We start from the raw sequence: 17,500 nt of genomic DNA on the forward strand, positions 1-17,500 counted from the left end.
CAGACGCTCTGAAAACACACTCTGAGCATTTTTTATAGCCACTTTATCACTTTAACCGCCAACTTATCCAGCACGTTTCACGCAGCGGATGCCCTTCCAGCCGCAACCCATCTCTAGGAAACACCCACACACACTCCTTTACACTCATACACGACGGACAATTTAGCCTACCCAATTCCCCTATAGCGCATGTGTTTGGACTGTGGGGGAAACCAGAGCACCTGGAGGAAACCCACGCCAACACGGGGAGAACATGCAAACTCCACACAGAAACACCCAACTGACCTAGCCGAGGCTCGAACCAGCAACGTTCTTGCTGTGAGGTGACAACACTACCTACTGCGCCACCGCTTTGCCTTGCGAAATGCATTGCGATATTTGATTTATCTACGATATACATGGCAGTATTTGATTTATCCTTGATATAAATTGCGATTATTAGATTTTTCTTCTAAATACATTGCGATTATTACATTTTTGCAAAATACATTGCGATTTTTTTAATTTTTCAGCAAAATACATTGCAATATTTGATTTTTCTGCGATATACATTGTGATATTTGATTTTCTTTCAATATACATTGAGATTTTAGATTTTTCTGCTAAATAAATTGTGATATTGCGATATACATTGTGATATTTTATTTTTTGCAATATATATTGCAATATTTAATTTTCCATGTTATTTGATTTTTCTGCGAAATACATTGCGATATTTGATTTTTCTGTGAAATACATTGCGATATTTGATTTTTCTGCGATATACATTGCGATATTTGATTTTTCTGCGAAATACATTGCGATATTTGATTTTTCTGCGAAATACATTGCGATATTTGATTTTTCTGCGAAATACATTGCGATATTTGATTTTTCTGCGATATACATTGCGATATTTGATTTTTCTGCGAAATACATTGCGATATTTGATTTTTCTGCGAAATACATTGCGATATTTGATTTTTCTGCGAAATACATTGCGATATTTGATTTTTCTGCGATATACATTGCGATATGTAATTTTTCTGCGATATACATTGCGATATTTGATTTTTCTGCGAAATACATTGCGATATTTGATTTTTCTGCGAAATACATTGCGATATTTGATTTTTCTGCGAAATACGTTGCGATATTAGATTTTTCTGCGAAATACATTGCGATATTTGATTTTTCTGCGATATACATTGCGATATGTAATTTTTCTGCGATATACATTGCGATATTTGATTTTTCTGCGAAATACATTGCGATATTTGATTTTTCTGCGAAATACATTGCGATATTTGATTTTTCTGCGAAATACGTTGCGATATTAGATTTTTCTGCGAAATACATTGCGATATTTGATTTTTCTACTATATACATTGCGATAATTTGATATTTCTGCAATATGCATTGTAATAGTTAATTTTTAAATGACTTTTAAAATTTAATTTTGTGGCAAGTAGCTTTAGTTATCAAGATAAAGTACATAAATGTTGATTTCTATGATTAATAAATGCTTTACAATACTTTATTTTATAAAGTATATATAATACTTTATTCATACTTATTGTTAATATCTAACATTAGCTGGACCATTATTCTAAAGTTATACCCAATAAAACTAATTATTTACCTCTAAATATTTTACGTTTTGTTTCTCGGATAAACGCACAGCTAAAGTAGTTCCGGCAGGTTTTGAGCATCACAGCATTATTTTCCACAGTAATTACTTTAATTTATTAATTTCAGCAATGGGAGAAAATGAAAAATACTTTGTGTTCAGGAGATCTACAATGCCACTAGATGGCACCATTAAAAATAAACAAAAATAAAAAAATAAACACTTTTAATATTTAAAAGTGATAGAATTATCCTGCATATTCATAGCAGATCCCTGTGTGTGCATCGTTTTGAATGCATGGATAGAACAATTGCTTTAACACAAAACAAAGCTAGCCACACTACAATGATGATCATCCAAATGCTATGATGTGGGCCTGATTAGGAAAGGATCAATCTGCCGTATCGCGTTACGGAGCGCAGCATCACTCAGATAACGCCGCAGTGATGAGCGAGAGTGCTTTAAACCCTGTCCGAGCTCCACGTTTGAGTTTGTGGCTAATTTTAAAGCGTCCCAGCAGCACCTGCTTCTCTCAGTCACCTGGGTCAAGGTCACGCTCACTTACTAGGGAAGACCAGGCGTTGGGTGTCTGCCATTCTGCCTGTACACTTTAACTTAACACCATTTTTCAACATTGACTTTAACTGGTGCCTGGTTCAGTGTTAATCATCTAATCCTCTAAGCATAGAAACCCTGTTGAGGGTGGACACTATGTATTTAAAGAGGGGGGGGGGGGGTGTATATGGAAATATTTTATTTAAATAAACGTTTTATATAGAAAGCTTTGCAATATCATATTTGTGCAAATACATTAGATTCATCAGTGTTTTACAGAAGTGTTTTAAATGGCTAAAGTGCTATCATTTTAAAGGTGTTCTTAAAGTGTTCTCAATAATAAAAGGGTTACAAATACTAATTGTTCTAAAAATTATGTATTTTCCAAGTGTTCTTAATTCTAACGGCTCTATTCTAAATTCGAAAGGTGTTCTAAAAGTGTTCTAAAATTGAAAGGTGTTCTAAAAGTGTTCTAACTTCGAAAACTTCTATATTCGAAAAGTGTTCTAAATTTGAAACGTGTTTAAATTTCAAAAAGTGCGCTAAATTCGAAAAAGTGTTCCAAATTCAAAAAGTGTTCTAAATTCGAAGGGTTCTAAATCCGAAAAGTGTTCTAAACTCGGAAATGTTCTAAATTCCAAGTGTTCTAAATTTGAAAAGTGCTCTAAATTCGAAAAAGTGTTCTAAATTCCGTGTTCTAAAATCAAAAAGTGTTCTAAATTCGAAAGGTGTTCTAAAAGTGTTCTAAATTCTATGTGTCCTAAGTGTTGTAAATTCTAAATGTTTTCTAAAAGTGTTCTAAATTCAAAAAGTGTTCTAAATTTGAAGTGTTCCAAAAGTTTTCTAAATTCAAAAAAGTTTTCTAGATTCGAAAGGTCTTTTAAATTTGAAGTGTTCTAAATTCGAAAGGTCTTCTAAATTCGATGTGTTCTAAATTCGAAAGTCTTCTAAAATTGTTCTAAATTCGAAAAGTGTTTTCAATTCGAAAAGTGTTTTAAATTTGAAAAGTGTTTTAAATTTGAAAGGTGTTTTCAGTGTTGTTTCAGGGTATAAACGTTTTCTAAATGGGCTCTAAATCTTAAAATTCTTTGAGATTGTACAGGTACAGGTGTGTGTGTGTGTGTGTGTGTGTGTGTGTGTGTGTGTGTGTGTGCGTGTGCGTGTGTTAGGGAGTGTATTTGGAGGTGGAATCTGTAGTGTTGACTTTTGAGGGACACTCACTAGGTTGCTGTTGGTGTTATTTGTGTCTTCCTCGGGCATGGGCATGAAAACGGCCAGCGCTACACAGTTAGCAAAGATGGTGAGGAGGATGATGATCTCAAACGGTCTGAGAGGCATATTCAGGAAAGATAAAACAATGCAAAAATAAACACCAATGATGCTTTATTATTGATGTTTATGTTTATATTCATACAACGTTTGTTCTTTCTGTCTGTCAAAATAATGCAATAGTGTCAAATGAGGGTTAGCACAAAAGTAATCTAAATGTAATCTACAAAAGATCACAAAAGTAATGTAAATGTAATCTACAAAAGTAATCTAAATTTAATCTATAACAGTGATAAAGTAATCTAAATGTAATCTACAAAAGTAATCTAAATGTAATCTATAACAGAGTGCTAAAATAGGCTAAATGCAATCTGCAAAAGAGCACAAACGTAATCTAAATGTACTCTACAAAACAGTGCAAATGTAATCCATGAAAGTGTGCAAAAGTAATATAAATATAAGCAGAAAAGTAATCTTAATGTAATCTACAATTAAGTGCTAAAAGTAATCTAAATGTAATCTGCAAAAAAGTGCAAAAGCAATCTAAATCTACAAAAGTAATTTAAATGTAATCTAACAGTACTCAGATTACAATACCATAAATATGTAATCTAGGATCTTCTATTGCTGTTACGAATGTTGTGATGTAATTAGTATCAGCAACTCATAAGTAATCTTCCAGCTCTGCTTGTGTCACAGTGGTGTGTCAGTGTGTTGTTATGCGCGTGCTAACATTCTCTGAGCTTAGCATGTCTGTATTTAGTGAGCTGAAGGACAGAGCAGCTGTTCCTCATGCTGAAACACTGACATTTACACATACACACACACACACACACACACACACTCCACAGTCAATGAGCTCATTACAGTCTGTCGTCTCACAGGCGCTTTATTTCACTGTCTCCATATTTGGCACTCAGTTTTGTTATTCACTATGCAGTATAATATAATATGTGTTACTTACAATGCAGTTGAAGTCAGAATTATTCGCCCTCTGTATATTTTTTTCAGATTTTTTAATCTGTTCAACATCATTTGGGAAATATTTGAAATTATTTCACAAATAATTTGCCCTCCACTGTAATATAGAGAAGTGAAATTAAAATAGTAAATTCAGTGCCTGTATTTAATATTGGACAAATTATTTCTATAACATTAAGGTTGAATTTCTAAAGTGTTTCGATTTTCAGATTTAACACGCATACACAGAAGCATAATGCCTCAAAAAGCAATGTGCAGTAACTACACAAACACCAACACAAAGAAAAATGCCTTTAAAATGTTTCTAACATCAGCAAGTCAAACTTATTGTGAGCGGTGTTGGGTGGAAAAAGTAACAAGGTAACTAATTACTTTAATTAATTTACCGTTCTGCTCATTTTTAGGTATTACTTTGAAATGTCAGGTAGTTTAATTATAGTACTCATCTTAAATATTGCACATAAATTCAACAGTTCTGTATAAATCAATTCAGAGAATTTAATTCAGGCCAAGGGGGGTTCCGGTGGTCTGAAAGACCCAGCCCTTCTGACAAAGTCCAGAATTTGGTCTCTATATGAGCTCACTTGTGCCATGTTTGACAGGATGCCATTATAAATTGTAAAAATAACCATTAGAATAAGGCTTTAGGAAGAATATCCAATAAAATAACCCATGAAAGAAAGCTTTTATTATCTAAATGGACAAATTCTGACTGAGGAGGTGAGCTGGCCAGTTTGTTATTTGCCTATAGGCCATAGATTTTCATTTAAAACAAGTTTCAAGAGATTCACAATTATTTTGTTTGTTTGTATTTTATGATGGATGGCAATAAATTAGCATTAAAAAATAAGTGTTTTTTATATTTCTAATATTCTAATCTCGATACATTCTATATATAAACTGGAATAACTTGGTTTAAATGCACATTTGTAAATAAACATTTTTGGGTAACACTTTGTTTTGATGGGGCATTTGAGTATGAGTAGACTGTCTGCTGAATATCTGCTGATTCTGCTCCTTCAACAGACATTTAACTGACTATAAGAAACTTTGCAAGTACATGTCAACTTACACTAACCCTAACCCCAACCTAACAGTCTACTTATCATCTAATGTGAATGAGTCAGACCAAACGGACCATCAAAAAATGTGTGACCCATTTTTGTAAACAAAAAATAGTATGATAAGCACTTATGATGAGCTCAAGAAGTAACCTAAATGTTAAAGCTACAAAAGATCACAAAAGTAAATGTAATCTACAAAAGTAATCTAAATGTAATCTAAAACAGAGTGCTAAAAGTAATCTAAATGTAATCTATAACAGAGTGCTAAAAGTAATCTAAATGTAATCTATAACAGAGTGCTAAAAGTAATCTAAATGTAATCTATAACAGAGTGCTAAAAGTAATCTAAATGTAATCTATAACAGAGTGCTAAAAGTAATCTAAATGTAATCTATAACAGAGTGCTAAAAGTAATCTAAATGTAATCTATAACAGAGTGCTAAAAGTAATCTAAATGTAATCTGCAAAAGAACACAAAAGTAATCTAAATGTAATCTACAACAGAGTGATAAAAGTAATCTAAATGTAATCTATAACAGTGCTAAAAGTAATCTAAATGTAATCTATAACAGAGTGCTAAAAGTAATCTAAATGTAATCTATAACAGAGTGCTTAAAGTAATCTAAATGTAATCTATAACAGAGTGCTAAAAGTAATCTAAATGTAATCTGCAAAAGAACACAAAAGTAATCTAAATGTAATCTACAACAGAGTGATAAAAGTAATCTAAATGTAATCTATAACAGAGTGCTAAAAGTAATCTAAATGTAATCTATAACAGAGTGCTAAAAGTAATCTAAATGTAATCTATAACAGAGTGCTAAAAGTAATCTAAATGTAATCTATAACAGAGTGCTAAAAGTAATCTAAATGTAATCTGCAAAAGAACACAAAAGTAATCTAAATGTAATCTACAACAGAGTGATAAATGTAATCTAAATGTAATCTATAACAGAGTGCTAAACGTAATCTAAATGTAATTTATAACAGAGTGCTAAAAGTAATCTAAATGTAATCTGCAAAAGTAATCTAAATGTAATCTATAACAGAGTGATAAAAGTAATCTAAATGTAATCTATAACAGTGCTAAAAGTAATCTAAATGTAATCTATAACAGTGTAACGATGGGGGTGGAGTGACGGATACAACAGAAGGTAAGATCCATTATGCAGGTTTATTCAGCGTCAGGCAAGCAGTGGTCAAATCAGGTACAAACGGGTATGTGCAGGCAAATCCAAAATCATCGTAGTATAAACAGGCAACAGGTCACAAGGCAGGCGGCTAAATAGGATTACAGGGATACAAGGCTAAGGTCTAACACGGAGAGACAAGACAAGGAAACGCGTTGTAAAGTCACACTAGGGTAAACAAGACTCGGCAACCAGGGTGAGTGAATGAGAGGTTTATGTATGGTATGTTATCAGTCTCTGACAGGGTTCAGCTGGTGAGTGCAATCAAGCAGATGAATGAGCATGGGTGTCTGGGAGCAGTGCATGTATGAAAATGTCGTCCTGGGAAATGCGGAAGTGTAGTCCTGGTGTTCGTGTGAGAACCAGCGATCTCTGGAAAGCGATCGCTGGTTGTGTGACAAACAGAGTGCTAAAAGTAATCTAAATGTAATCTGCAAAAGAAAACAAAAGTAATCTAAATGTAATCTAAATGTAATCTGCAAAAGAAAACAAAAGTAATCTAAATGTAATCTGCAAAAGAAAACAAAAGTAATCTAAATGTAATCTACATGTAACCTAAAATGAGGGAAGTATTTATGTTGCATCAGAAAGTTTGGTAATCATAACAATCTGACAAGCTGATCCAGCAAAATTGAGTGCTTAAAATGTCACTAAAATTCAGTATTTGAAGCTCGAATATCTGCAAAAAGCTCCAGTTTTTGTGAAAAAGAACCACCCCTTTTTAATAGGCTGGCTACAAGCCTGAAATTAACTGTGTTTTTTATGTTATACACATATTTTTCTCAGAATAACTCAATTTTTTAACTTCAGAAGGTTACATTTATCAGGAGAATTGTGAGTGATTAGGACAGAAATGTAAATATAATGTAAACATTCAGAGGAGCAAAGCAATTGTGTTGATTTATACTGTGTGTATATATATATATATATATCTCCAACATTTGCACATCTCAGAAACAATGAAATTAAAATGTGTCAGTATGTGGGTCAAGGATTTATTTTAAGTGTTATTTTTTAAGCTATAATCTAAAAAAAACACCCAAAAGAGTTTAGTTTCTCTTAAAGTCTGTATGCATCGAGATTCATATGGATTTAAAGTAATATTAAGTCATTCATTCATTTTTTTTCAGCTTAGTTACTTTATTAATCAGGGGTCGCAACAGCGGAATGAACCGCCAACTTATCCAAGGTATGTGCTTACATAGCGGATGCCCTTCCAGTCGCAACCCAGCACTGGGAAACACCCATACACTCTCATTCACACACATACATTGTAATAAAGTTCCAGAATTTCACAACATGTAACTAATTTTTTTCACTGTAAACTCCACTCGAGTCACTTTACAGGGTTTAACTGTTGACATATTCAGAGTTTTGTTGTAATATTAAGGCTGGCAACATGATTACAGCAAATTACTGTGAAAATAGCTATATCTTTTGCACGTTAGTTATAGGAATTTAAACACTATTCATATTTTATTCAACATAGAAATTCACACAGATTAACTTTTTATGCTGGCACAGGCACTTTTTTAAATATTTTGAAATATTTACAACATTATTGTTATCAGGGCTTGAGATTAACACCCGCCATCTCGCCAAATGCGGGTCGATTTCAGCAGTGGCGGGTAAGACAGACACTCACACTAGCCACTTTGGCTGGTTGAAAATAATTTTCCCAGATAATAATTCTTAAAAGCAATATGCATGCAAAGGAGATCTCAGAATTGAGAAGCATCACAACTAACAAAAATAACTGTGTTCGCGCGAGCAAAAGAAAGCAGGTGAATACCGAATGAGAGGATAACCAACAACCACCAACAACAAGAGGATAACACCGCTAACAGCTGAGGTGATGCGCGTGACTGTTTAAAATGCGTGCGCGCTCCCGTTTCCTTGCGTGAAGCAACCGTAGAAACGCAACTGATGTGATCGGTTCTCTTTCAAATAGCCTAGACAAAAAGTAATGCTCATGCACCCGCAGTCTCGCTGCTTTCACGAGCTTGTGTCTTTTTGTAAGCAGCACGGGTTGCTTTCGCTTCAGCAATTCTTTGAACAGATTATTTACGGGTCTAACGTTAACCGTGTGTGTGATCGTCCTTTCATTATCACATCGTATGTTTTTACCTGCTTTCTTTTGCGTTAATATGATTTAATTATCATTTTTTTTACAATAACATTGCTTTAATGCGAGATTAACAGCCCATTTGTGTTTAGTTAGCTGCTGATCTGGGAACTTTAGCAAGAACTGATTACTGTACATATGTTTTGTTAAAATAAAAGTATAATATACAGCTTTATTTTGCTTGTTTTGACACATTTAAAATGTGTGTCTAAGAAATAATGAATTGTTTATGTTTGGTATAAATTTGGTAAATTCTTCATTTTGAGCTCTGAAATTATGTGAAATAAAAACTGTAATACTGTGAAACCCTGACCCATCTGCTCATGATTATGATTATGAAGCCAGCTCATACATGACACACACAAAGTGAAATGAATGAGGAGGCATGTGGAGATAACGCGAAATCTAAATCAAGTAGTTTTAGCATGTCGAAGTCATATTTACACATATAAAATATATTTTCGTAACAATAAAATTGTGGCTAGTGAAAATGGCGAGTGGCTAGTAATGTTGGAAATCTACTAGCCACAGTGGCTGATGATCAAAAAAGTGAATGTCAAGCCCTGATTGTTATTATGAAGCACCTCACAGTAATTTACTGTGAATTTACATGCAGTACCTTACCGTGAAAGTAATGCAATTAGCCGGTAATTTACTGTAAAATTATAGACTAATAATTTATAGTTTACACTACGGCCAATGTAGCTTATTCTATTCACCTGTAACCAGCGACCTTCTTGCTGTCAGGTGATCATGCTCCCCACTGCTCCCCCAGGAAGCCTGGTATTAAATCAAGCAATTAAATTACTTCTCAAGTAATTCAGTTACTTTTCAGAAAAAAATTATTTATAAAAGAAATCTAAATTTGATTGTGGCTATATTAGTGTTTCTGAAATAAAAAACCCGATAGGCTCACAAAGCAGCTTTTAGGCTGGGTCAGTTCACACAAAAATTACAATTCTGTCATCATTTACACACACTTTACTTACACAGTTTCTTCTGTTTAATGCAAAATATTTTATCCGGAAGAATGCCGCAAACCTGTAACCGTTGGCTTTTATAATATTTATTCATGTATTAATACTTATTAATATTTATTTATTATTTTTTACTATGCAGGTCAGTGGTTTTCATCTTTCTTCAAAGTATAAAGTCTTCTAACGTGTTTATCAGCAGCCTAGGAGAGAGTAAACAGCAAGTAAATATCCATATTGTGTGTGAACTGACCCTTTAACTCATGTTTGACCAAACATGTAGTTACTGCACTTTGCCTTTAGGTGGCAACACTGCTAAGAAAGACTTTTTACTTTATATCATACAGAATTTCAGTTAAATACTTAAATAACTACTCTCCAACTAACATAGATTACATTTAGATTACTTTTGTAGATTACATTTAGATTACTTTTGTAGATTACATTTAGATTACTTTTGTAGATTACATTTAGATTACTTTTGCACTCTTTTGTAGATTATATTTAGATTACTTTTGTTCTTTTTTAGATTACATTTGAATTTTGTAGATTACATTTTGATTACTTTTGTAGATTACATTTAGATTACTTTTGTGCTCTTTTGTAGATTATATTTAGATTACTTTTGAGATTAAATTTAGATTACTTTTGTGTTCTTTTGTAGATTACATTTAGATTACTTTTGTGCTCTTTTGTAGATTATATTTAGATTACTTTTGAGATTACATTTAGATTACTTTTGTGTTCTTTTGTAGATTACATTTAGATTACTTTTGCGCTCTTTTGTAGATTACATTTGAATTTTGTAGATTACATTTTGATTACTTTTGTAGATTACATTTAGATTACCTTTGTGCTCTTTTGTAGATTACATTTAGATTGCTTTGGGGCTTTTTTCTAGAGAACATTTAGATTACTTTTGTAGATTACAATTAGATTACTTTTGCACTCTTTTGTAGACTACATTTAGATAAATTTTGTACTCTTTTGTAGATTACATTTAGATTACTTTTGTAGATTACATTTAGATTACTTTTGTGCTGTTTTGTAGATTACATTTAGATTACTTTGTGCTCTTTTGTAGGTTATATTTAGATTACTTTGTAAATTACATTTAGATTACTTTTGTTCTTTTTTAGATTACATTTGAATTTTGTAGATTACATTTTGATTACTGTTGTAGATTACATTTAGATTACTTTTGTGCTCTTTTGTAGATTATATTAGATTACTTTTGAGATTACATTTAGATTACTTTTGTGTTCTTTTGTAGATTACATTTAGATTACTTTTGTGCTCTTTTTTAGATTATATTTAGATTACTTTTGAGATTACATTTAGATTACTTTTGTGTTCTTTTGTAGATTACATTTAGATTACTTTTGTGCTCTTTTGTAGATTACATTTAGATTACTTTTGTGCTCTTTTGTAGATTACATTTAGATTACTTTTGGGCTCTCCAGCTGCTTTTCTAAAGGATACTTCCACTCCACGATGTTGATGCAGGCCTTGCGAAATGGGTTTTTGAGTGTGAGGAACAGCAGTGAGCGCGCGGGACGAGGGTTCCCCCCGGTGGCCTGGAGCTTCTTCAGCTTTTCCCGCTGTTTCCTCTTCAGCGTCTCCTCATCCATGATGAAGGAGCTCATGGGAGCTTCGCCGTTTCCCTCCATGATCCGATCGGGAGGCGCAGGAATCCCGGAGATCAGGTACTTTGCTCAAAACTTCAGGAACAGTCTGTGCTTGCGCTCAGGACTCCAAAACAAATGTGTTTCCAGCATCTGCCCTTCTGAACGTGCTTCAAATTCTAATGATATGTGTCACGTATTGTATGACATGCAGTGAAATGCTCACTCGTGACCTTACAATAATAATAACAGTGACATAAATAATAGTCTAAATGTTAATACAATAGAACATATAAGCAAATATAAAGACTGTCGATACAGAGTGTTCCTCCTACTGTCTGTCTCTGTGCTCCTGTTGGCTTCGCACTGCAGCTGTTATGACTTCACCATAAATATAGACAATGTGTGTGTCGCTCAGTTCATGTGTGTGTGAGTGGGTGTGAATGAGACACAGAGATAAAGAGGCTGGACATTTACAATGTCATAACTTTGCAGTGTTCCCATTGGCCCCTTCTGTTTAGCCTGCAAACCAATCAGCTTGCGGATAAATCAGCTGTGATCTTTGGTTTCACGTTATTTATGAGTTTTCCTGAACGCCTCCATTGATTTTGGGAGTTTTCAATATTTGAACAGACTCAGATCTGTCAGGAATATGTCTGGGTTGTTATTGCCTTACCTAAAATTTACTTAAAATCCATACTATACTACGTAGAATCAGTGCATTAACGATGATGAGGATTTCTGTAGTACTATATTACATTACAGTAGTGTTTCCAGCAGCTGAACCCACATGTATGGCATCTACCTGTACAGTGTGTGCGTTCTGAGACGATGTTGTTTGTACTTAAAAACCCTTAAAATAAAATGTATTCGAATAATTATGTAATTTATTGATATTTAAACATCATATGATGGGTAAAATAAAGTCAAACATAAGATATTTGTTCAAACATCATGTCATGGTAGATCATGAGCACAAATTGGACAAGCATCATTTAAAATAGACATTATTCAAAACAAAACACACCCATTATTGTGTAATATAATGTACGGTTTAATCGTGTTAAACTTAAAGTGTGTGTGATCACAGAGAGCGGGTGTTGATTTCAGGCTTTTTCTGGCCGTTGTGACCCCTGTGACCTCATGAAAACACTGGGCAGATCCACATGCCTCATTCTGCTTCTTGCATAAGCTGCCATTCACTGAGCGTTTGTCTCATTTCTAATCCAAACACAGTTGAAATCAGAATTATTCACCTTCCTGTGATTTTCTTGGTCAGATATTTCCAAAATGATGTTGAACGGATTCAGGAATTGTTCACAGTATTTCCTCTAATATTTATTCTTCTGGAGAAAGTCTTATTAGTTTTATTTTGACTTGAATAAAAGCAGTTTTTAAGCCATTTTAAGCTTAATATTATTCTCCCCTTCAGCAATATTAGTGTTGGATTGTCTCCAGAACAAACCACTGTTATACAATGACTTGCCTAATTACCCTAACTTTACCCTGATTACCCTAGTGAAGCCTTTACATGTCACTGTAAGCTGAACACTAATGTCTTGAAGAATATCTAGTCTAATATTATGTGCTGTCATCATGGCAAAGAGAAAAGACAGCTATTAGAGATGAGTTATTAACACTATTATGTTTAGAAATGTGTTGAAATCTTCGGTCCATCAAATAGAAATTGGAGTAAGAAATATACAGGAGGGCGAATAAATCTGACTTATCTAAAAATTCTAAAATGAATAATCAAAAATAGTGTCTTGTTTACAGAAAGAATAAAATCCTCAAATACAGTACTTTAATTATCAGCATTAATATTTTAGGGTTTAAAAAGTCTTAAATTTCAAAATCTCTACCTAAGCCCTTAAAATTAACAGAATTATTGTGTTGTAGATATTAAATAATTTAAAACAAGTCTTCATTATTCCTATGTCCATGTAAAAATGCCTTGAAAATATTTTAAAAGGTCTTCAGTTTGACTTTCAGAAACCCTGTATATAATATAATTAAATATATCATTATTATTTTGATAAACGTAAAGGCACAAGTTTTATTTGAAATTATTTTCAGCCACAATCTGACGTGTCGTCGTTAAAAATGCAACCAAACTTAAGAACATGCACCAAAAGTCTTGAAGATTGAAAAACGTTTAAAACGATCTTCATGGTTATGTTCAAAAAAGTGTGCGACATTTACAGTGTGAACTTCCTAAAAACCCCTCTGATGTGGATTTGTAGCATTACTTCAACATGTAAACAAACAAAAGGAAAAAACCCTCAAAAGAAAACATCTACTCCATACTTTTAGAGTACAACAATTTGTCTTGAAAAGGTCCTAAAGAGTCGGAAATTTGACTTGCAGAAAATCTGTATGTAATATAATACAATATATTATTATAATTTCATAAATGTAAAGACACTAAGCACTAGTTTTATTGTAACTTATTTTCAGCTACAATCTGACAAGTCTCGTCTTTAAAAATAAAACTCACTTAAATACAGGCACCAAAAGTCTTGAAGATTGAAGTTGATTTTGATGATTATGTTATATAAAAAAGTGTCTCCGACATTTGAATTGTCAACTTCCCACAGACTCCGATTCGGAAACTGAAAGCAGCGATGTTTCTTAATTTTTTGCTTCTCCGCTGGCGCTTTCCAACAGCTCCTGCAGGTATTTAATATATCGAATCGCGGCCCGCATTGTCTCCAGTTTACTCAGCTGTTTATTGCTGCTCCTGATGGGTAGGTGGTCGTGTAATTTGGCGTAGCCCAGGTTTACGCATTTGACCCGCTGCCGTTAACGCTCATTCCTCTTCTGGATGAACGCCGGCTCAAACGGGCACTTGTAAACACCAGATACTTGGAAGATACGACAGTAGTGATGCTCCACAACAATACGAGCCATCGTAAACGATCCGCTCCAGGGTATAAAAACAATAGGAAAGAGCATCTGATTGGGTCGTCGTTTGCTCTGTAGCCACCAGAGGGCGCACAATAACAGCTACTTCCAGCCAGTCGCTCCTGAACAGATGTGTCCATATCCGCACAATTTCCAGATTCAATCGTCCACTGTAAAAAATGATTAGTTGACTGTAAAAAAAACTAAATTGCCTTTATAATTGTTAAATAAACAAACTACGTGCGTAAAAAAAAGGTAAGTACTTGACTTTTTAAAAGTAAAACCAACTTGTCGGATTTAAGGCAACGGGTTTACTCAAACATTAAAGTTGATTTTCGTGATTGTGTTTAAAAAAAGTGTGTTGGACATTTGAATCGTTAACTTCCCACAGACTCCTCCGATTCGGAAACTGAAACCGGCGACATTTCTTCACTCTTCGCTCCTCTTCCGGCGCTCTCCACCAGCTCTTGCAGGTATTTAATATATCGAATCGCGGCCCGAAGCGTCTCCACTTTACTCAGCCGTTTATCGGCGCTCCCGTTGGGAAGGTGATCGCGTAATTTGGCGTAGCCCAGATTTACACACTTGACTCGCTGCCGTTCACGCTCGTTCCTCTTCTGGATGAACGCCGGCTCAAACGGGCACTCGTAAACACCAAAACTGCCGTGAAACGGTGGAAGATACGACAGTAGTGACGCTCCACTACAATACGAGCCATCGTAAACGCTCCGCTCCATGTGCGTCGGGTATAAAAACAATGGGAGAGAGCGTCTGATTGCGTCGTCGTTTGCTCTGTAGCCACCAGAGGGCGCACAATAACGGCTACTTCCAGCCAGTCGCTCCTGAACAGATGTGTCCATATCCGCACAATTTCCAGATCAAATCGTCCACTGTAAAAAGTGATTAGTTGACTTTATGTTTTTACTAAAAAGAGTTAATTCGTTGCCTTATGATTATTATCAAGTAAAAAAAACTCTGTGCGTAAATTTTAAAAGTTAAGTCAATGGGCTTTTAAAACTAAATAAACTTGCTGCTTTTAAGGCAACGGCTTTACTCGGTTTATTTAAAGTAAAGTAACTAATCCCTTTTTCACAGTGTGGTGTCGTTTGGTTCGTAGACAGAAAGCCACGCCCCCTTTGTTCAGGAAGTTGTGCTAATGCTCCAGGATTTCCTGCGGTGAGGAAGCATCGTCGTCTTCAGTGATAAACGCCTCCTGTTTTCTCTTTGATAGCCTGTGAGGGATTTTGAGAGAGCCAGACGTTAAAACTTCAAACACGCTCCAGATTAGGATAATCAGCGTTTAGGCTGAGCTTCAAACACAAGGATAAACCCGCGGACGCTCCTCGATATTAACACGGATTTAGCATAAAACAGAGCTGAAGATGGCACCATCACTATCTGTTCTCAAATCTCTTTTAAAAACCGACCTGTTCAGTGTGGCCTATTAATCTTACACTGATAGTTCTGTCGATGGCTTTGTTTCTGATTATATATGTGTTGTTTGTGTTGTTTTTATGGTTTTCTCTAGATTTTCACTGAATATTACTCTGTCTTTAGCACTTCGGTCAGTCGTGTGGCTGTTTTGAAATGTGCTCTATGAGTAAATCAACTTGAACTGAAAGCAGTTGAGGGTCAACCAGCTGTAAACATTACCTTAAAGCTGAAGAAATCCGTTTTCGACTGGTGTTTGGTTTCATTCTTTCATTTTCAGGTTGCTGGTTTGAGCCTCGGCTGGGTCAGTTGGTGTTTCTGTGTGGAGTTTGCATGTTCTCCCTGTGTTGGCGTTGGTTTCCTCTGGGTGCTCCGGTTTCCCTCACAGTCCAAACACATGCGCTATAGGGGAACTGATCAACTACACTGGCTGTAGTGTATGAGTGTTTATGGGTGTTTCCCAGTACTGGGTTGCAGCTTGAAAGGTATCCATTGTATAAAACATGTGCTGGAATAGTTGGCGGTTCATTTTGCTGTGGCAACCCCTGATCAATAAAGGGACTAAGCCGAAGGAAAATGAATGAATGTTATGGTGATTCAACAGGAGATGTGGATGTACATGAGGTTTGTGTTATGTCGGCATTGGTGTGTTTCTGGATAGCAGTGTCTGTGTGTGTGTGTGTGTGTGTGTGTTAGTGTGTGTGTGTGTGTTTAATCCATCTCTAATTTACGACTACACCAGATTTACAGCAACAGAGCAGAAAAACAGCCTTTTTATGTGTGTGTGTGTTATTTAAAGAAGGTTCTGCACTTGTCTTCTGTCTATCGTGTGTGTGTGTTTGTGTGTGTGTGTGTGTGTGTGTGTGTGTGTGTGTGTGTGTGTGTGTGTGTGTGTGTGTGTGTGGAAATCCCCTCTCTGTGAAGCGCTGTCAGATTAAACACATTGAGGAGGAAATAATGAATGAAAACTCGTGCGTGTTTCTCCATCAGAGCAGCGCAGCTTCAGCTTTACTTTAATTTGATTTGATTCTCTTTTCTATTTAATAGTTTTTATCTGTTTGTTTGTTTTGCTGTGATGTAGAGTGACCATTAATAAAGGTGCCTTTAAATACAGTTTATTATTATTATTGTATGTAATATTATTATTATTATTATTATTATTATATGTATTATTATTATTATAATTATTGTTATTATATGTATTATTATTATTATTATTATTTTATGTATTATTATTATTATTAATATTATTATTATTATTATTTTATGTATTATTATTATTATTATTATTATTATTATGATATAGCAAATTGGCAATACAAGATGATTATTAAATATGACATAACAATTTTTACAAATTACATAAAAACATATACAAGAGCAGCATTTTAAGCAATTTTAAAAAAACTAAATATTTTTTTAAGGAAACCAGGGCTTCAATTATACAGAAAAAAATCTGTTTGTTTGTTTTGCTGTGATGTACAGTGACCATTAATAAAGGTGCCTTTAAATACAGCTTATTATTATTATTATTATTATTAAATAATAAAAGTACAAAAAAGTGCAAATGTGCCGATTTTCATTAACAACAATTATTATTTTGCTTTCTATTTGTTTTGCTGCATTAATGACAATTTGGGCCAAATAAAATGCAATTACATTTTTATCAAAATCTCAAAAAAAGAAAAAAAAATATTTATATACACACAGTTGAAGTCAGAATTATTCGCCCTCCTGTTTATTTTTTTCTCCAATTTTTGTTTAACAGAGAGC

General features: G+C 34.2%; 2 protein-coding genes and 1 pseudogene across 3 annotated transcripts in view; all 3 read right to left on the reverse strand.

The window, feature by feature from the left end:
• Window positions 1-11,823, reverse strand: part of cacna1sa (calcium voltage-gated channel subunit alpha1 Sa) — a 56,368-nt gene extending 44,545 nt beyond the window's left edge. The window contains exons 1-2 of one of the 2 annotated variants that reach the window (XM_087303185.1): window positions 11,250-11,823; window positions 3,386-3,491 (exon numbers count right to left, since the gene is read on the reverse strand). In XM_087303185.1, coding sequence (XP_087159311.1) covers window positions 3,386-3,491; window positions 11,250-11,437 — 294 coding nt within the window. In that variant the 5' untranslated portion in view covers window positions 11,438-11,823. 2 annotated transcript variants of the gene reach the window in all.
• Window positions 11,824-13,864: 2,041 nt separating this feature from the next.
• Window positions 13,865-14,585, reverse strand: LOC147831405 (achaete-scute homolog 5 pseudogene; annotated as a pseudogene).
• LOC147831406 (achaete-scute homolog 5-like) lies at window positions 14,535-16,586 on the reverse strand. Its single transcript, XM_087303890.1, has one exon. The coding sequence runs from the start codon at window positions 15,154-15,156 to the stop codon at window positions 14,674-14,676; it is 483 nt and encodes a 160-aa protein (XP_087160016.1). The 5' UTR covers window positions 15,157-16,586; the 3' UTR covers window positions 14,535-14,673.
• Window positions 16,587-17,500: the final 914 nt, after the last annotated feature.

Source organism: Danio rerio, chromosome 22 (assembly GCF_052040795.2).
Source record: "Danio rerio strain M-AB ecotype USA chromosome 22, GRCz13ab, whole genome shotgun sequence".
NCBI classification, from domain to species: Eukaryota; Metazoa; Chordata; class Actinopteri; order Cypriniformes; family Danionidae; genus Danio; species Danio rerio.

Bases quoted from the DNA above. Each gene is read 5' to 3' on its own strand.
- LOC147831406 (XM_087303890.1), bottom strand. From the start codon at position 15,156: ATGGACACATCTGTTCAGGAGCGACTGGCTGGAAGTAGCCGTTATTGT.